Consider the following 21,127-nt stretch of genomic DNA (forward strand, 5'->3'; position numbering starts at 1 on the left):
ATGCCTCAAATATACTAACAAAATGGTATGTGCCTTGTAAATAATGTACTATTGCATTTTATAATAGTTTAAATTCCTATACAAGGCCTGTTGCCAAAAATGGTAGATCTATATGATTAACTTGTTTCTGGACTGTACCACTTCAGTGTGTGTGTGGGGAGGGGTGGTCACATGATTAGATGCTCCCTGAAGAGAGAAACTCCTTGCACTCAGAATATTAGCATGTCAGGGAGGTTAGCCTTTCCCTGATGTGCTTTTTCTTTGTGCACATTATCCAGTAGCATAATGTGCAAGCATAAAAGCAGTGTGGTGTAGTGGTTAGAATGTTGGACTACGATTGGGAGATCCAGATTCAAATCCCCACTCAGCCATGGAGCTCACTGGGTGATCTCGGGCCACTCTAACCTAACCTCCCTCACAGGGTTGTTGTGAGGATAAGCCTGTGGGAGGGGACCACACCATGAGCTTCTCTGAACAAATTGAAGAGGCACAATAGTGCCCCTTTAGTTAAGATGAGTGTGAAAAAAGGCTCTGTCATTATTAGCTTCAAATTTTTATTGCTTATAAAAATGACAACTGTTGAGTTGACAGCTTGAAATTTGACATCCTTGATCTACTTGATCAGGCCTATAATAGTGCCAAATTTCAAACTTGACCTGATAAAAATTGCCACAGGCAGCAAGTGAAAAAGTGCTGAAATTCGACACATTTACCCTTGTTGCTCCAATTTTTGAACAGGCGTATCTTATAGTTCTGTTACATTTTAGTAAAAACTGTTGTACTTCATTCAGACTTCTTGAAGAAAGCAATCCTTCATTGATTTGATGAAGTTCTGAGCAGTGGTTAAGAAATTATTAAAGTTTCCTGCTCTGTTAAAATCTATGGGTAAAATCCAACCTAAATCCTACTTAGGGCTTATATTGGATTTATATTGGATTTTATCCTATGGCAACAATTGCTGGCAAAGTTATTTTGTGCATGCTGACGTTCATTCTGAAACTAGAATGCTATGTTCCAGAGAGAACCTACAGGATTCTGTGTATGATGCCTATTCCTTTAGTCAAGATCAATACACAATTTGCAATACTACATGGATCAGGACAATGACATGGAGGCGGGGAGGGGGAGGACTTTAATCCTCCCCCACTCTTGCATGATGCCTGGTGCACAAACCTTTTTGGCCCTGAGGAGCTGCCATAGGAGATTCTGAGGAGGTGATTTTTGTGAGGTGATTCTGAGGGAGAGTGGAAGATTTAGCAACAATAGATTAGCAGCACTAATTTTATGAGCAATTGCTTGAATTCTTTTTAAAGTAACCCATTTACTCAAGATCCAAAACCTCCTTATTTCTACTGTTTGTTAATCAAGAAGCTTGAATGCAGCAGCAATGCAAAGGTTACAGTATTCTGGCACATGTTTTTCCAGATGAAGGAATGCCATTCAATGGGCATTCATCTAGAAACCTCTGTGTAAACACAAGTACATTACATTAAATGTGAATGTACTGTATACATGTACATGCATATAGACCCGGAATCTGTGTACAGTGTACTTAGATTGTACATGTGTTGAATGTTATATGTGTATAACTACACATGTATTCAGATCAACACATGTATACAGACTGTATGTGTGTTCAGTATAACATATGAACACCCCTATTCTCTCAACCTCTCCTACGCCACTGGATTGTTGTGATGATAAACAGGGAGAGAGCCCATTAGTCCAATAAAGTAAAGTTTATTAAAGTAAGGTAAAAACAGGAAAGCAGTGAGTATGCACATTAAAATGTGGAAACAAAACCTGAGGACCCAAATGCTGGTCTTCCTTCAGTCTCTGCTGTGTCATCTAGGATACATACAGGATCACCTCCTTTAATGTCAGCCTGCTTTGATAATCAAGGTGGTTCTGTTCCATATTCTAACCCAGGGTGAGATGGATGGGAAAATGAGGAAGGTCTCAGTGGTGATGCCTGCGCTCTGGACATATTGCCCCTGGAGGTTCATTTGACCACCCAACCTCCCTGCTGTCAGGTGCCCTTTGTAGTCAAGTTGTCAAGTCGAGTTTACAGTCAATTACTTTTATTATGCAAAGTAAAAACAAACAGGCCTTGCTTCAGGCTGCAGACAGTACCCTTATGCAGCAATTGACAACAAGCTTTCCTAGCAAGCTTTGCATAGAGGAGGCTTCAGGTAACTACCTGGGTTAAAATGTCATCCATGAGAATTGCTACTAAATTGCTGTTGGCTACTACAGACCTCCTGTGTCAGACTGAGTGGCCTACTAAGTTCCACCCTCATGATGGGTCTTTCCACAAGGTCGCTTCCCTTGCTGCAAGTCTCTTGGAGCACCTCATGACCCTGCGTTGCTCTTCCCTTTTCACCTGATATCTGACTCTGCAGTCTCTAATATCCCACCCTGGTCCTCTTCATTAGGAGCCTGCGTTCCCATGGGTTCAGAGGACAGCCCAACCAGGCTATCATGCAGCTGCTGGCACCGATATTCTCACCGTGGCCCCCCTTCCTGCAACCTTGATGCCTCAACAACTCCTCCCATGTCCACCTCCCCATCTGACTCAGAATCAGTCCCCATGTCTTCTTGGGGCACGTTTGCAGAAGTGCTGGGCCCAACCCTACACCTGACTTCCAAAGACAGTAAAAAACAGTGATTTTCCAATAGGAGTTTGATTATAATTCAGTTCTAAATTTTATCTCCGCCATTAAGTTTTTCTGTGTGCTTATATTGTTAGTTTAATTTTATATTGTTTTGTTGTTAGATGGTTTATGATGGTTATTAGCCACTCATGGGGGGAGAATAAAAGATGGCTAGTTTGATCAGGCTGTAAGTTTATCCTCTGGCTCTAACAGGTTTGGCTTTACTATGGATAATAGGAATACCAAAATTAATAGACCTAACTAGTTTACATATACATAAAATACATATATGCACACCTATATCTTACCTCTGCCATACAGATGAACTGCACAATCCTTATTTTTAGGTCATGGACCATTCTCACATATGTTTGACAGAAGATTCATCCCACTTGCTTGTCCAGAAATAAAATGGAAGGTGGGTGTGCTACATGCAGTATAATATGCAACCAATTATTGTTTCCTTAGTAAAAATAAAGGGAATGTTGTGTGGTCCTTAAATATGTTACCCACATGGTGTTTTAAGAGTTGAAGGACCAAGGGGCCTCGGTTTGTTTGTTTGTTTAAATAGAAGGTACTTTGAATATCTTGGAGAAATATTGTCACTAGAATTGCTGTCTTACAAATGCTGTCTTATCTGGGAATAATTTACCACAGTGCTTGGTTTTTGTGTATCAGAAGCTACTGTTAAGTTCAGAGTCCTGGCTTCTTTTCACACTCTCACAAAGGGAAGAGCAAAGCAGGAGTGAGGGGGCTGTGTGTGGATGCACATTGATCATGCATATCCTGTTTTATTAAGCTGGGATTGTTCCTCCCCGTGGCCTGTCTAAATGTTGTTGCATTGAATTATGATGGGTTTGTTGACAGCATGTATTCGGATTTAATAATTAAAACTTGCTTTTCTGCAGCATGAACAGGCTTCTGTTCTGATGTTTGACCACTTGATCATTTCCAATGAACTAAAACCAGTCATGGAGCATTATGGACTCAAGTGCGATGAAGACATAGTTTTTATCAAAGAACTGATAGGAGGACCTACTGTGCCAAAGCCAGCTGGCGATTTGGTGAGTCTTGTTCTCCACCTCTCTGGAGGTTATCTAAATGCTATGCAGTTTAGTGGAATGTCATCTGCGCTATCATTATCCTTCCAAAGGGATGGGGATCTCAAGGGGAAAAGACAGGAGACATGTAGGATAGTTACATTACTTTTTGTGGACGTTTGCTCATTTATTTGAATGTGTTGGCTGTATTTTAAAATCTTTACGAGAGCCATAGAGCAGTAGTGGAGCATATGCTTTGCATAAGCAAGGTCCCAGGCTCAGTCCCAGCTTTTCCAGTTCAGGATGCAAGCTAGTAGATCTTAGAAGAAACCTCTGTCTGAGATTCTGGAAAAGAAATCTCAAAGCATTAGATAGGCTAGATGGATTGGTGGTCTGAACAGCTTCATACTCAGTGTGATCTTGTACTTGTCTACTCTGAAGTAAATAGGTCTCTTAGGTGAGTGGGTATAGGATTACAGCAAAGATGATGAAATCTATGTACAGTCACACTGATTGAATTTACACCGATACACTGCGGCAATATCACTGGTCATTGAAATGACATTATGGTTTTGAACACAGATGCTGTGAGTGTAAAAGACAGAGGACTGCATCCAAAGATTCCATACATACACCCCCAGACTCAAATCTTATATTTCAGAGACTCAAAAAAAAATTGGTGTTCAGTATTAGGAAGGTGCTTTTTTGATCCATGACTTTAGGTATTTAAAACATTTTACATAGAAGTATTTTAATCACCCTTCCCCATTCCACTCCCAGCTGGGCCATGGCACTAAACCCAGAGATGGACATCATGTAGGGGGATGGCTCCTCCAAGACAATTCTTCAGCAAGCTATAGAGACTCTGTGTGGCATCAGTGTGATGAGTCGCTCGGGGGGGGGGATCCTCCCCATTTCCCAGATGGTCCCCAATCTTAATGGCAACCAAACTCACCCTGAATTCCAGAGCTGCGTGAGACAAATTAGTGCCCAGGAGATTAAGGGGTTTGTTTCATAACTGGTGAAGAGGCATTCCAGCTGCTCTTGTTCCCATTCTGAGATTCACAAGTCTAAGAAAAAACAGACACTGCCACTATTCTAGGACATGGCCTAGTTGCAAGAAGGGGGAACGGAAATGCAGGTCACCCTCCTCCATCTCCTCTTCTTGCAGTTTGTCCAGTGTCCCTTTCTCCTCAGACTCTCCTCATAAAGATTCAGAGGAGGGGAGGGCTAGAAAGCAGGGCATAGCTGACTCTGTCTCTAGCTTCCTCGTAGACAGTGGCAAAGACAGGGGGCACTCAAAGCATCCTAACAAGGGCCCCCCAGATTTGTCTCCTGGGATATCCGAGGTTTCAGTTGGACTGGATTCCAAACATGAGGATAAATTGTCTGAGGAGGACTTGGAGTCCAACTCATCCACCCAGGAGTGGGTCTTTCACCTAGATTTGTTTCTAACTGTATTGATTAAGGCCATATACACCTTACAGCTTGGGGATAGCAGTTCTGTCTCCACCATTCCAATGGAAGCTGATACTACAGTGCCAGGGCCATCATTACTCAGGGACCCCTAAACCACTCACGTTTCCATTCTCACGTTTCATGGAAAGGATAAGGAGGACAGAGTGGACCAATCTAGCTAAGGGCACGGCATCACTCCGCATAGTCAACAAGATTTATTCCCTACCAGCAGAGGTCATGAAATATCTCAAGGTGCTATGTAGTCCCCAACGTGATTGCCCAGACCCCATTCTGTCTGTGTCTGTCTCTCAATCTCTGTCTCACACACACCCTCCCCTCCTCCTCCTGAAAATGCCCTTCCCCTGCTGCAATTAGGCTTTTAAAAAGCCTCCAGTGGCGGTGGAAGGCTGAAGCACTGGGGAGGAGTTAGTCCTTCCGTCCCCAGTGGTGACCCCACTAAATATGTCCTCCACACTGATACTACCCTTTGTAAAGCCTCCATTGGCACCAGTGGAGGCTTTTTTTAAGCAGTTTTTTTTTTAATGTCGTTGCTGTTGATCAGATATAAGAGATTTCCTAGTTTGGGGAGATAGGGAGTGGGGCCAGGGGAAAGAAGGCTCCCGCGGGCCATATCCAGCCCACAGGCTGCTGGTTCCACATCCCTGCTATAAAGGATGGGTTTCATAATATTTCTCACTGCTGCCTTCTTCACCATTTCCTCATTTGATGCCATTCAGCTAGAATGACGTGCTATGGCCACCAGTGTGGTGGCCAGAAGAAACTTGTGGCTCAGAAGGTGGGAAGGCAACCCAGGTTCACAGGCCAAGGTGGCTGCTTTTACCTTCACGGGTTCCAAACTCTTTGGCAATCCTCTAGACCAGGAATAAGCAATGTGGCACCTCTGGGCACCAGTACGCCCTTGGGCACCTTTCTTGGCACCTCCCGAGACGCCCTACCTCTCTTACATTTCATTTTTATTTTTTACAATATTTCTTCCTGGCAGGTGGCAAAGTGAGGACCTCTAGTTGCTCCTGTCTTCTTCACCCATGAATGCCTTTGGGCTACCTGTGGGGCTCAGAGACATTCTTAGGAAATGAAGACAGCAGGTTCTTTCACCTGCAGCACACCCATTTTGTGGTGGTGCCCACAACAGTTATTCCAATTGCTGAATGTGCCCACAGGCCCCAAAATGTTGCCTACTCCTACTCCTGCTCTAGACTCTGTTCTAGTTAAGACTAAGGACCAAAAGAAAGCCTTGCCTACCTCCAAGAAGGAGCAGCAGAAACCCAGAAGCAGCAGTCCTTTTGCTTTGTTTTCCTTTCAGTTCAAGTCCTGAGCTTCAGAAGGGTATAAACCAAAATGGTTTCACCCCAAGGGCACATCCAGAGGATCCTGGCCTTCCTCATCTAACTCCTTCACTCCTTCTGGTTTCAACAAAGGCACAAAAAAGTCACCAATGGCCTGATGCCAGCCACCCATACAAGAGGATAAGGGGCCATCTCCTAGAGTTCTCATGGGTCTGGGCCAAGACTATATCAGATGTATGGGTATGGGAGACTACTTCCATTGGATATGCTCTGGAGTTTTCAGGGAAACTGAGGGACAATTTCATATCATCCCCAAAGTCCAGAGAACTCACCAAACATTGAGCACTGTTGGGGGAGAATCAACATGATTTACTGGATATAGAGCCAGTTCCGTGGGACCAGAGGTCCTCTGGAGGCTACTGGATTCTTTTAATAAAAGAAATGAAAGGTGGGGGCCATCTGGGATTTAAAGTGGCTCACCAAGTTCCTCGTGCTCAGGCATTTCTGGATGGAGACGCTCAAATCCGTCATAGATGTGCTGACGGAGCAGGATTTTCTGGTGACACTAAACCTTTTGGAGGCTTACCTTCATGTTCCCATCAGGCCCAAACCCCAGTGGTTCTTGAGGTTTGCCTACCAGAAGAGGCACTACCAATAATGAATCATGCTGTTTGTCTGACCTCTGCCCCCAGGATCCTGGTGGCCGTGGTAGCCCACCTCAGGATGCAAGGCATCTACCTCTATCCTTACCTGAATGATCCTCTTTTATTCTTCCTCCAAGGAAAAATGGTTAGAGAATGTTTGGATGCAGTGGAGTGCCTAGCAGCCTATGGCTTTGTAATAAATGTAGGGGAAGAGCTCTCTGGCACATTCTCAGACTCTGGAACATATAGATGTGCTCCTGGACACTTGCCACTTCAGGATGCTCCTAACAGAGGAGAGGCAAAGCAACATCCTTTTAGCCATCCGAAGAGTCCAGAATGCTCTTTAGGTGGATCTGCAGTTTCTGGCTCACTGAATGGGTTACCTGGTATCTTGTCAGGATTGTATGTCCTGGGTGTGCTTACACAGCCGGGAGTTACAGAGGCTGCTGCTTCCATTCTAGGAGGCAATTGCTAGCAGGTTCCACCTCATGCTGATGATCTGTAACAGTCTCTGTGTTCCCTGGTCTTTGTGGCTGGCTCTTCAGAGACTCTCTAGAGGAGTAAGCCTGTCAGTCCCAATCCAAATGGTGATCACAACTGATACCAATCTACTGGGGCGGGCCACCTGAGAGACCGAGTGTTGCAGGGACTGTGGTCACCTCAGAAAGTTTTGCTGAGCATTATCCTCTTAGAGCTCAGAGCCATAAAGCTAACTCTGAGCACTTCTGAGACCAGATCAAAGGGCATCGTGTACTTATAAGAATGACTAATGTGTCTGCCAAAGCATACATGAACAAACTGGGGGCATGAGGTCAGGAATTCTAAAGAAAGACCTGGATTGCATGACACGACAACCCACTGTGATCACTCATGATGTGTTGTTGTGACATCCGAACCCAGTGCGCTTTCTGCAGGGTGGCTTATTTTTTATGAACAAGCCACCCTGAGAACCCATGGCCTGTGTTGGGGCTGTTCAGGGTAGCTTGTTTTCAGGGTTGGCTTGTTGTGACATCTGAACTCGGCAGGGTGACTTCATCATGAGTTGTCGGAAATGGCTAAAGAGCCATCCGGCAAGAGTGATGAGAACCCCTGCCACTCTTCATAATCTTGCTAGTGCCACTGCCATCCTCTCTCATCCCTTCTCAGTGCCCTCCACGCTGTGCTTCTAAAAATCGAGACGAAAGGACACAGGAGAGTGTCCCAAATGTATTCACAACTTTCTTTTTTTTTTACATTGCACACATTTGAAAGTCTGCAGCTATAAAATCTGCATAATTTCCCCCTCTGTTTTACTGCTCTGCCATGACATTTGCATATCTTTACCAATTCCCCTCACTTCCTGCTCTGCCTTGAAATTTGCATACCTTTACCATTTCCATCACTGCTCTTTAACCAATATGTATTTCTGATCGCTAACAATGGAGACCATTGGAAGGAAACAATAAGCATGAAGGGGGAGCTGAACGTAGCTGGCAGCTGCAGGAGAAGGAGCTTTTTAGGCTGGTGTAATTGGTTGTATGTGAAGCAGCCTTTTAAAAAAGGGTGTTCGTTAGCAAGGCAAGCACTGAAGTGGAGGATAAAATTAACACTGAGAAGAGGGGGATATAAATATGCTGGGCTAAATAGCAGACAGGCAGTCTTGCAGTTTTGCTTGCGCAAGATCCCCCCCCCCCATTTGCAAAGGTGTTACTGCATTCATAAGGGCTCAGAGAATTAATTCAATTTGGTGATCTGATGCAGCGGCCGGGGGGGGGGGCAGATGTCACAATCCTTTGCATGCCTACTCAGAAGTAAGTCTCATTGAGTTCAATAGGACGTACACCAAGGCAAGCATGTATAGTATTGTAGCATTAGACACCCATTCTAAAACTTTAATTTTAAAATATTAGCAATGATAAATCAATCTGTTGGGGTTAGGTAGTCATGTAAAAAAGAGGACAGGGCTCCTGTGCCTTTAACAGTTGTGTAGAAGAGGGAATTTTAGCAGATGTAGCAACTAAAATTCTCTCTTCTATATCATAGAATCATAGAATAGTAGGGTTGGAAGGGGCCTACAAGGCCATCGAGTCCAACCCCCTGCTCAATGCAGGAATCCATGTCAGAGCATCCCTGACAGATGGCTGTCCAGCCTCGTCTTGAACGCCTCCAGTGTGGGAGAGCCCACCGCCTCCCTAGGTCATTGGTTCCATTGTCATATTGCTCTTACAGTCAGGAAGTTTTTCCTGATGTTCAGCCGGAATCTGGCTTCCTGTAACTTGAGCCCATTATTCCGTGTCCTGCACCCTGGGATAGGGATGGCGGAGAATTTCTCCATGAATCTCCAGGAGGCCGAATGCCAACGCATTCGGCCCCCCAAAATTGGTGGTGAAATTCTCCGCCGGCCCCCCACCCCCCCGGATGGGACTTACCGTGGCCGAACGTCCCTCTCGGCGGCGGGTCCCGGAGGCGTTTCGGTGGTGTTTCGGCAGGGGCGGCGGCTGGTCTTCCAACTGGCTGCCGCCGCCGCCGCCATTACAAAGTAAAGTAAAAAATAACAACAACAACACGTGATAGGCTACGTGACGATTTACGTAGCCTATCACGGCTAGATTTTCAGTCAGCCGTGATAGGCTACGTAAATTGTTACGTAGCCTATCACGGGTGACTTTGAAAAAAAAAAAAACCAAGCGCGTACGCAAATGGTGGCACCCATGGGTGCCACCATTTGCGTTCCTTATTTGGACAGGGGTAGTCTACGTAAAGGTATACGTAGACTACGGCGAAAATAAGGGAACGCTATTTGCGTTGCCCTTATTTTCACCGTAGTCTACATAAAACTTTATGCAGACTACCCCTGACCAAACAAGGAACGCAAATGGCGGTGCCCATGGGCGCCACCATTTGCGTACGCGCTTTTTCTTTTTTTTTTCAAAGTCACCCGTGATAGGCTACGTAACGATTTACCTAGCCTATCACGGCTGACTTTGGAAATCTAGCTGTGATAGGCTACGTAAATCGTCACGTAGCCTATCGCGGGTGTGTGTTGTTGTTTTTTTAATTTACTTTTTTCTTTCGCGGCCGGGGAAACGGGGCGCTCCTCCCCGGCCTGAATTTCAGCGGCGAGGGATGGGGCGCCTCCCCCCCGGCCTGAATTTCGGGGGGAGAACCGAAGCGCCTCCTCCCCACCGCGAAGCAAGCTGCGGGACCAGGTAAGGGACTTTCGTCCATCCCTACTCTGGGATGATCAAGAAGAGATCCTGGCCTTCCTCTCTGTGACAACCTTTCAAGTACTTGAAGAGCGCTATCATATCTCCCTGATATATAACTGTTAAACGCACAGGAAGCCTGTCTTCTGTCACATCTGGCTACCCTAATTCCAGTATGTGCAAGGTTGGGGGTAGCTAGTTGGAAACCCTGCTGCAATACTGATTTGGTGCTCACATTAGATTGATTAATTCTAATGTAGTATTTACTTGATTTTTTTCTTTTCTTTCTCCAGTGGCCTTACTATGGGCGACTTGAAGAGAAGGGGTTCCTTTACGAGATAGTAGCTAACAAAATAAATGGCATTGATGTTGATAAATGGGACTATTTTGCCAGGTATGGAGATTTTGTTGGTCATATAAAGCATTTGAATGAATTTTGTTATAAATAAACAATGTATTGGTAATAGTTCTGTGAATTCTTTTTTAATTTAATTTAATTTATTAAAACAAATTACAACATATGCTAGGAATTCAGTAGAGAAACAGGAAAATTGCTATACATTAAAGTACAAGAGAAATCACTACCAATACCTGACAAGATATTCATGGGAAAGAAAAGAAAAAGTAAACACAAAACAGACTCAATTGTTTAATGATGGCTTGAACTACTTCCAGTGTTTTATGATGAGTTAATCATTATTTAAAAACCAACCACAAACCAATAAGGCAACTTCAAAACTGAATTATTTCATTTTTATTTATGAAATATACTTAGGGATTGTCATCATCTTGGAATGCAGAGTAACTTTGATTATCGGCGTTGCATTCAATTTGCTCGTGTCTGTCAAGGCGAAAACAAGATGCATATATGTTTCCGTGACAAGGTAAACTTTCTCCCTTGAAGAAAATTCCCTTCAACAAGTGTGATGTTATGTTCTGAATAGTGTTTATTTCACTCTTTTATCCCACCCTTCTTTCAAGTTGCTCAGAGAAGCAGTATCCCACTTAACTTCATGTCAACCTTGTAAGGGAGGGTATTTCCGAAGACACTGACTTTCCCAAAGCCACCCAGTGAGTTTCATGGCTAAGTGAGGATTTGGACTCAGGTCTCACTAGCTTCAGAAGAGGGATTTTCCTCAGGACTGCAGCATGGGAGGAAAGGGTTAAATTCAGTGGAGGCTGGTGGTTCCTATTTTGGTGGAGCTGTGAATCCATTCTGGGTTTCAGTCAGCACCAGCCAGAACTGTATAGGAGCTGCCCAAGGTGCTGAACCCTAGCCCCATACTAGGTTCAGTACCTTGGATACCTCCTTTAGAATTCTGGCTGGTTTTGACTGAAACCCAGAATGGATTCACAGACCCACTGAAGTCGGAGCCACCAGCCTCCACTGGTTAAATTCTTCCTCCAGGCCTATCCTGATCATTATCAGTCTCAAAACTGCATTTAACTTTGGCTTTTGGTCAAAGGATTACAAGAATTTCCTGCCAGAGGGTTTTATAAATGAGATGGCTAGTATTTGTATTGTCTTGCAACTATGGTATTAATATCAAAGATAAATAAAAGGCCCTTTTGATCTTGGATTTTAGGAGGTTGGAAATTTGTATGACATGTTCCATACCCGGTACAGCTTGCACCGTAGAGCTTACCAGCACCAGGTTGGCAACGTCATTGAAATCATGTAAGTGTGTGTTAATATATTCTGGGTAGAACTGTTGCACAACTGAAAACCTTAGTCAATTAACTGTAAGAGTTTTAATTCATTAACAGTGCAACCCTATACGTATCTACTAGTAGGTCCCATTGAGTTCAATGAGCTATACTTCTAGGGGTGCTTCCAGATGGACAGCTCCTAGCGCTACCAATCAACAGTCATTATGCGGAACAGTCACTATCCCATCTCGTCCTTCTTAATGGATTTTTTTTTCTGGGAAGAGAAAAGATGGAAGAAGCCATGGGGAAACATGGGAGGGCTACAGATTGACATTGTCTTCACTGCAGAACATATAAGACAGATCCCTCTGCCTGAACTGATGTTTTCAGGAAAGAAGTCTGAGGTGACAAAAGTGGTGACAAAAGATGAAGTTCTCAACCTTATTGACAAATTGAAAGTAAATAAATCACCGGGACCAGATGGTATCCATCCTAGAGTTCTTAAAGAACTCAAATATGACATTGCTGATCTTCTAACAGAAATAGGCAACATGTCCCTAAGATCAGCCTCTATACCAGAGGACTGGAAGACAGCCAGTATAACGCTACTTTTTAAAAAGGGATCCAGGGGGGATCCAGGAAATTACAGGCTGGTTAGCTTAACATCTGTTTGGGATAAACTGGTTGAAAACATTATTAAAGATAAAATTAGTAAACATATAGAAGGACAAACCCTGCTGAAAAAGAGTCAACAAGGCGTTTGCAAAGGTGAGTCCTGTCTCACTAACCTTTTAGAGTTCTTTCAGAGTGTCCATAAACATGTAGGCAGGGGTATTCTGGTAGACATTGGTTACTTGGACTTACAAAAGGGTTGTGACAAAGTCCCTCACCAAAGACTCCTGAGCAAACTTAGCAGTCATGGAATAAGAGGAGCAGTCCTTTTATGGATCAGTAACTGGTTAAAGAGCAGAAAGCAGAGAGTAGGAAGAAATGGTAAATTCTCCCAAAAGAGGGATGTAAATAATGGGGTACCATAGGGATCTGTATTGGGACCAATACTTTTCAACTTGTTCATAAATGATCTGGAATTAGGAGTGAGCAGTGAAGTGGCCAAATTTGCCGATGACACTAAATTATTTAGGGTGGTTAAAACAAAAAGGGATTGCGAAGAGCTCCAAAAAGTTCTCTCCAAACTGGGAGAATGGGCATCCCAATGGCAAATGTGGTTCAGTGTATGCAAGTGTAAAGTGATGCACGTTGGGGCAAAAAATCCCAACTTCAAGTACAGATTGATGGGAGCTGAGCTAGCGGTGACCGACCAAGAAAGAGATCTTGGGGTTGTGGTAGACAGCTCAATGAAGATGTCAACCCAGTGTGCAGCCACTGTAAAAAAGGCAAACTCCATGTTAGGCATAATTAGAAAATGGATTTAGAACAAAACTGCCAACATCATACTGCCCCTATACAAATCCATGGTGCGACTTGGAATACTGTGTCCAGTTCTGGTCACATCTAAAAAAATATATTGTTGAGCTGGAAAAAAGGCAGAAAAGGGCAGCTAAAATGATCAAGGGGTTGGAGCAACTCCTTTATGAGGGAAGGTTACAACTGGGATTGTTGGAAAAAAGCTGAGTAAGGAGACATGATAGAGGTGTACAAAATTATGCATGGTGTGGAGAATGTGGATAGGGAGACATTTTTATCCTTCTCTCATAATACTAGAACCTGGGGTCATCCTATAAAGCTGATTGGTGGGAGATTCAGGACAGATAAAAGGAAGTACTTCTTCACACAGCACATAGTCAAACTATGGAATTCATTACCACCAGATGTAATGATGGTCGCCAATTTGGATGGCTTTAAAAGGGGGTCAGACAAATTCCTGGAGGAGAAGGCTATCTATGGCTACTAGTTCTGATGGCTCTGTGCTACCTCTAGTATCAGAGGCAGTAAGCATGATCATGCTATTGCACTCATGTCCTGCTTGTGGGTTTCCTGTTGACAGCTTGCTGGCCGCTGTGTAAACAGAATGCTGGACTAGATGGACCCTTGGTCTGATCCAGCATGGCTCTTATGTTCTTATGTCCTTATTGTAAAATTGAAGGAAAGAGGCAGGGTTACGGCACAATAAAAGTCTCAGCTGGAAGCACCCAGGTAAATAGGTGTAGAATTGCAGTTTAAATCTGTATATGTTTTCACTTAAAAATACTTTTGAAGAAAAAAAACACATTTTTAGTTGATGTGCATATATGTTGCAGCAGCATTGCCTTCTGTTTGAAAGTGAAAGGTGAATACCTCTTCTAAGGTGGTACTTGCCACTTGCAGGTTTTATTAGTACTTACTTGTCTTCAAACTTTTATTTTTTTTTAAACATATGTGTTGTTATATTAATCAGGGATGCCCTTGTGATCGATTAATCTAGCCAATTAGTTGATTAAAAGTTGCTGCCCAAGTTCTGGGGTGTAATGTTGAGCCACTGAGATGAATGACCACCTGCCCTCCTCCTAAATGGTCATTGAAAAAGAATTTTGCTAAATACAATAGCTACAGAAAAACATTTAAATATAGTTTGATCTGCACCATGTTAACATTTGCATCGTTCTCTTCTAGTGGTCTTGATTGGGAAACTTCAGTTTCCAACAATAGTCTGAAATTCCTGATGTGGAGGTAAAATTGTAGTTATAAATTATTATTCATTTGTGTTGTTTCAAACCAGGATTACAGATGCCTTTTTAAAAGCTGATAATTATATCAAAATAAAGGGTTCTGGGGGAAAAGAATACAAGATCTCTACAGCACTGAATGATATGGAAGCCTACACTAAGCTAACAGGTACGGGCAACCATTAATGCTTATCATCCGTGATTAGGGGTGGACGAAAGTCACTTACCTTTTCTCGCAGCTTGTTCGCGGTGGGGGGGAGCGCTTCGCTGCTCCCCCCGCGAAGTTCAGGCCGGGGGGGGAGGCTTCCCGCCTCGCCCGGCCGAAATTCAGGCCGGGGGGGAGGCTTCCCGCCTCGCCCGGCCGAAATTCAGGCCGGGGAGGAGGCTTGCCGCCTCGCCCGGCCGCGAACACGAAAGTTAAAAATAAAAACAACAACGCCCCCTGATAGGCTACGTGACGATTCACGTAGCCTATCACGGCTAGATCTGCAAAGTCAGCTGTGATAGGCTACGTGAATCGTCACGTAGCCTATCACGGGTGACTTAAAAAAAAAAAAAGCGCGTACGCGGATGGCGGCCCCCATACGGAGCCGCCATTCGCGTTCCTTATTTAGTTGCTGTAGTCTACGTAAATGTTTACGTAGACTACGGCGAAAATAAGGGCAACGCAAATAGCGTTGCCCTTATTTTCGCCGTAGTCTACGTAAACATTTATGTAGACTACAGCGACCAAATAAGGAACGGGAATGGCGGCTCCCTATGGGGGCCGCCATTATCCGTACACACTTTTTTTTTTTTAAGTCACCCGTGATAGGCTACGTGATGATTCACATAGCCTATCACGGCTGACTTTGCAAATCTAGCCGTGATAGGCTATGTGAATCGTCACGTAGCCTATCAGGGGACGTTTTTGTTTTTTTTTCTTTGATTGCAATGGCGGCGGCGGCAGCCGGTCGAAAGACCGGCTGCCGCTCCCGCCCCGCTCGAACACCCGACGAACTGCCAGCCGGACCCGCCGCTGGGAGGGACATTCAGGGAAGGTAAGTCCCGTCCCGGGGGGGGGGCGGGGGGCAGGGGGGGCAGAGGATTTCTCCCCAAAACTTGTTCGGGGGCCCAAACACGTTGGCGCTCGGCCCCCCGAAGTTTCGGGGAGAAATTCTCCGCCATCCCTATCCGTGATGCCTCTAAATCCTAATCACACCGGTACATTCAGGATCCCAGGCTAAAATAGGGATATATAGATATTAAGAAGTATTGAATAAGCAAAGGGCTGGATGCACCCGATCTCGTAAGCTAAGCAGAGTCAGCCCTGGTTAGTACTTGGATGGGAGACTGCCTGGGAATGAGGCTTCCTGCACTGAGCAGGGGGTTGGACTCGATGGCCTTGTAGGCCCCTTCCAATCCTATGATTCTATTTCTGTCAAGGTTCCAATTAAAAGAAATGGTTTAGAAATGCTTTTATAGAAATATAATTTTATTACTGTTATTTTTTACTAACTGTTTATTTTTTAAGTTTTTAATATTTGATTGTTGACTACCTAGACATTCTTTTGACTGGAAAGGTGGGCTAAAAGTGACTTAACTTTGGGTACAACTTTAAGTTGGACATTTTTGCTGTGTTTGTATTCAGCAATATCATATGCACGGTTGGAGGCTGCTGGTAGGGGTCGTTCAATTTTGCTAATTTTATCTTTTGATGCTAGTTGAATTTGGGTTAGGTCTCTTAATGTGAACTGCTGTATCTGTTGTTTAACGTGGATATAATGTTGATGTTGCTGGTACTGGATATTGTTAACTGACCTGTTGGTAAGTTTTATGCTCATTTAACATTTTGATACATTTTACATGAACTGTTAATTGTTGAACTGTAAATGTTATGTTGCAGTGGTATTATAGTTTTCTTATGTATTATGGCTATTGTGCTGTTATTGTATTTAGATTATTTATTTTCTGAGGACTACTGTCAGAATAATTGTGGAACATGCATTATACAAATAAACTGACTATGACTATGACTTTTCCTCCAGGCTATTGATGGGCCAGAATGGAATCTCACCTTGATTTGTACATTAGATTTTTCAAGTATGCAAAATACAATTCCCAGCTAGCTATAATGACTTTTGATTTATTTGTTGTAATATTGGCAGATGAGATCTTTCTACAGATTCTACACTCTGATCATCCAGACCTGAATAAAGCACGGGAAATTCTGGAAAATATAGAGAAGCGTAAATTCTATAAGTTCCTGGGAGAGACGCGTCCTCCACAGGGCAAAGAAATTACAAAGGTAGGCACAGTTTTCCAAGTTGCTTTGGTTAGGTCTTTCACTATATTAACTCATTCGTGGAGTGATCAAAGAGATGTTCTGATTGCTATTTTCTACCATCAATACAGCCAAAGCCAAGTTGCTTATGTCTTTCCAATGTAAGGCAGCTAGTAAAGTAAGGGAATTCTAATGACAGATTGGCATGTTTTGCCTGCTGACTTCATTCATTTATTTAAAATATTTATATGCGCCTATTAAAAATATCCAAAGTAGCTCACAAGTGTCATCAAATTAAAGGGCACAGAACAACACCACTCGAGTTAGCAGAAAAGTTAGAACTCCATTAAAAACTAATTGAATAAATAGAGAAGAATCCCAGGATCATGTGGAGAATAAATGAACCTGGTTATGCTTTGGATTACATGCATTGTTAGCTGCTTTGAGTTTCCAGGGAAAGAAAAGCAGAATACACATTCTAAGGATGAGTAAATCATAAAACTGTTGTCTAAAATATAACAATGTTAGTGCCTTGTGGATCAGGGGTATTCTACAAACAGGGCACTACCACTGAAAAATCAGTCTCCCTACCCACCTAGCCTCTGAAGGAATCCCTCAGAATCTCTCCAAGGTCTCCCCTAAACCCTTTCTCTCACTTTCTCACACAGATTCAGTCCCCATCCATTCAGACATACAAGTACCCCTTCCCCCTTCCCCGTTGCTCCCAGCTGGCTCCCCAGCCCCTGGCTGGCTTCCTGCTGCTCTCCCTCTCCCTCACTGCTGGATTCCTGCTGGATTCCCTGACACCCAGCTGGTTTATTCCTGCTCTCCCTAGTCCTCCACTGTTCTCCTTAGTACCCTACTCGCACCTTACCAGACACAAGTGACAGGAGTCCCTTTTTCCTTTTCTCCTTTTTGGTGCGGCTGGGCACACTGAACAAAAAAACACTGGCCTGCAGCTGCCTACCATCTTTGTTTCATAAGAATGTATCTGAGCCCCAAATGGCACAAAGGTATTCTTGTGAAATGAAGATGGCAGTGGCTGGAGGCCCTCACTTTGCTATGAAGCAATTCCTGGTGCCAGTAAGAAAATTTGTTTTTGGTGTTTTAAAAGTGTGAGGGGTAGGGTACCTCAGCGGGTGCCTCAGAGGCTGTACTGGGGTCCATGTGCACCATGTTGCCTATCCCATTGCTAGAGGGACATGTGTACGTATTAGTTTCTGGCCACTATGATTTTGGAAGGAACTGGAGATCATGTTGACCTCCCATTGTTCTTCTACATGGCTAGGGGGTCTCTATTATCGGTGGAAATCCTAGTTACCTACTATTTTGCATCCTGGATGGCATTTGGACTAATGGACTTTGGAAAAAGTTTATAGATACTAAATATTTAGAACAAGAGCTTGCATCAGCTTGCTGGTGAAAGTATTAACTGTTCTATGGTAAAATGTTATAACTTTCCTCTCAAATGGAGAACTAACGGCCTTAGTCTGCCTGAAAAAGAGCTCTGTCTGTTCTTGGTAGTTGAAGATGGTTGCATTAGAAGCCATCACCACTTATTTAAAGAATTATGTATGGTGATACCAAATATTTTTATTGATCACAGTATAAGATGCATATAACATAAGTAAATGTGCGTGGGTGTGGGGGAAATTACTTTGAAAACTGTACTGCATTTGCCAAAATAGTCATAGGTCTAATTAAGCAGTTTCTGAAAATGATGTGCTCATCTGTCATTTGAATAAACTAAAACTGAAAGGTTTTATGCCCTCCAGGACTTGTATGCTGGACTGACTGATGAAATAGTTAAGAAAAAGCCAGAGAAAACATCTGGAAATAAATTGAAGGCTGTTGAGTTGAAGGCTAACGACTTTATTGTTGATGTAAATATGAAATTTTCTTTAAAAACATACTTAAAATATATTACTTTCATTTCTAAGCACACATCTACAACATACTTAAGTACATTTTATTTCTGGCTTGCCTCTGTGAAGGTTATCAACATGGATTATGGAATGAAAGGGAATAACCCTGTCAATGAAGTTTATTTCTACAGCAAGTCAGACATCGATCAGGCAATCAAAATGAATAAGGACCAAGTAAGTAGAAGATTGGGTGATGGGGTTTTGCCAGATTATTATGTTGACATCTGAACATGTTCTAGATATATGTAGAAATGTCGACAAAATGATATGCCAGTGGTTGCAACACAGTTCTAATATGACTTACTATATCAGTGCTGACTGTATGCAAGTTGTTTTAAAAGTAAAATTCCTAGCTGTTAAGCTATAGCATTCTTTCAACTAGATGCTGCTACTGGTACTTTTATAGCAGTTCATAATTGTGTATTTTGCAGCTTTGGGAAATTAATTAGACTTTGTGACAAGGTGTGCTTCCGGATGAGGCTTTTATCAGACCAGTGCATTGCCTCATTCACGGAATTTACTGGGAGTTCAGACACTGTCATCTTCCACTCATAACCCTCCCATGTTTTCTCACTGCTTCTTCTGTCTTTTTTCTTATTGCAAACAATCTGTTAAGGAAGAAAAGACAGAATAGCTGCAGAATGCCTTCTAATTGGTAGTGCTAGGAGCCCTCCGTTTGAAAACATAGAGTTGGGGTGGGGGTATGTTTTAATTCTGTTTGCCTTCTATCTTTAGCTTCCAAAGATTGTACCAGGAAAATTTGAAGAGCAACTAATTAGAGTTTATTTTAAGAGAAATGATGAGGAGTATATCGGGATTGCTAAACAATGCTTAGGCCAGTGGTGTGAGGACAAGGGCTTCCCTAAACCACAGGTAAGAAATTCTTAGGTGACCACAGGTTTTACACTTGGAATATGTCATCTCCAGATAAACATTATGGAGGTTGCAATCCTTAAATGTGTTGAACATCTGTGTGTGTCTCAATGTAGAGATTCAGATCTGCCTGATTCTCAAGATCCCTTTTGTCCCACACCACTTAATTTTTCTGTATTCTTCAGTGGATTGTTTTAGTGGCTGTGGATGGGATGGGAACAGTGTTCTCTGGCTTTCTACATGGGGAGTTTAGTATCTTTGGAGAAGGTGTTGGTGAGATGTTCATGCAAGCCTACTAGTTCAGGCCCTAGATGCTTGAACCCAAGAGACTTTTAAAAAATAGTTCCTTATTATAAAAATTTCTATATAAATCACATCATAAGTCTATCAAAAATCCATAATTCTCTCTTTACAATACTACACATTATAAATCAAGGGGGCTTGTGAAGCCTCTGGAGCAGCATTCCCCAATGTGGGCCCCTCCAGATGTTCTGGATGACAACACCCATCAACCTTGGCCATTGGCCATTCTGGCTGGGACAGATGGACATTGTAGTCCAAAGGTTTGGAGTGACACAGGTTGGGGAAGGCTGAAAATCCTAGAAATCAGTTTGGGGAAGGACAAGTCTAGTCCTTATGGTTGCATTATTGAACAAATATAGCACTACCACCAACTAGAAGTTTAGTATCTGCTATGTTAAGGCACTTACTTGCAAATAAAATGCTAATTACATAAGATTAGTTGATGGTATTTCTGTCAAGAAGGGAGTGGGGGGACCACCACAGATAACCATGGCCCAGCCCATTGCTTTCTCCCCACTGTGGGGCAGAGGGGCAACACATGCTAGAAACTGATACCAGGTTGCTATTTCTCCCTAGAACATATTTAGTGAAAAGGCTCTTTGAGTGACATGTTCCAATCTTCAGAAAATGTATTACTGCAAGTCTGAATTTCTTTTCTTCATTTTGATGCTTTGATAGGCTGCTTGGGGGTTCATCCATTTAAAGCGCAAGGCAGATGAAGACGAAGAAAAGCAAGGTTCGAATAAGCATGGTGAAATCAAAAAGCCCAAAATGTAAATTTCTTTTGAGCAAAAGCATTCTGATAATGATTGCTTCACAGGTTTTAGCAAAAATTGTTATCTGTCCATATGGCTAAAAAACCTATTAATATTGCAAAGACCAAAGAAGAAAAGAAAATTGTATGTGCTAATACAACTAAGGGTGTGATCCTTAACACACTTATTTGAAAGCTCCTTTGAACACAGTGGAGATTACTTCCACTTAAACATACACAGGATTGCACTGCATATATTACCAAATTCTGACATAAAAACGGATTTCACAGTGGAGCCATGGTTTTATAAACATAAATGAGGCCTGTAAGAAATTGTTGCAGTGTTTGCCTGTGAGGGAGATTTCCCAGCCTTTCATTGAGCTAGCAGTAGAGTGTAGGAAGCTACCA

The 21,127-nt window shown here is 43.0% G+C and overlaps 1 protein-coding gene across 2 annotated transcripts in view; it reads left to right on the forward strand.

Moving 5' to 3' along the window:
- Positions 1-20,846, forward strand: part of LOC146348682 (deoxynucleoside triphosphate triphosphohydrolase SAMHD1-like) — a 51,250-nt gene extending 30,404 nt beyond the window's left edge. For both annotated transcript variants that reach the window (XM_084853788.1, XM_084853787.1), the window contains exons 6-16: positions 3,002-3,072; positions 3,563-3,718; positions 10,582-10,682; positions 11,064-11,172; positions 11,875-11,966; positions 14,655-14,770; positions 16,749-16,888; positions 18,640-18,747; positions 18,859-18,963; positions 19,525-19,662; positions 20,644-20,846. In XM_084853788.1, the coding sequence (XP_084709914.1) occupies positions 3,002-3,072; positions 3,563-3,718; positions 10,582-10,682; positions 11,064-11,172; positions 11,875-11,966; positions 14,655-14,770; positions 16,749-16,888; positions 18,640-18,747; positions 18,859-18,963; positions 19,525-19,662; positions 20,644-20,742 (1,235 nt within the window). In that variant the 3' untranslated portion in view covers positions 20,743-20,846. The remainder of the gene's footprint in view (positions 1-3,001; positions 3,073-3,562; positions 3,719-10,581; positions 10,683-11,063; positions 11,173-11,874; positions 11,967-14,654; positions 14,771-16,748; positions 16,889-18,639; positions 18,748-18,858; positions 18,964-19,524; positions 19,663-20,643) is intronic.
- The last annotated feature ends 281 nt before the right edge of the window (positions 20,847-21,127 follow it).

The sequence above is a fragment of the Heloderma suspectum genome, chromosome 4 (genome assembly GCF_057233095.1).
Source record: "Heloderma suspectum isolate Gila_16-S chromosome 4, 16-S_ref, whole genome shotgun sequence".
Taxonomy (NCBI): Eukaryota; Metazoa; Chordata; class Lepidosauria; order Squamata; family Helodermatidae; genus Heloderma; species Heloderma suspectum.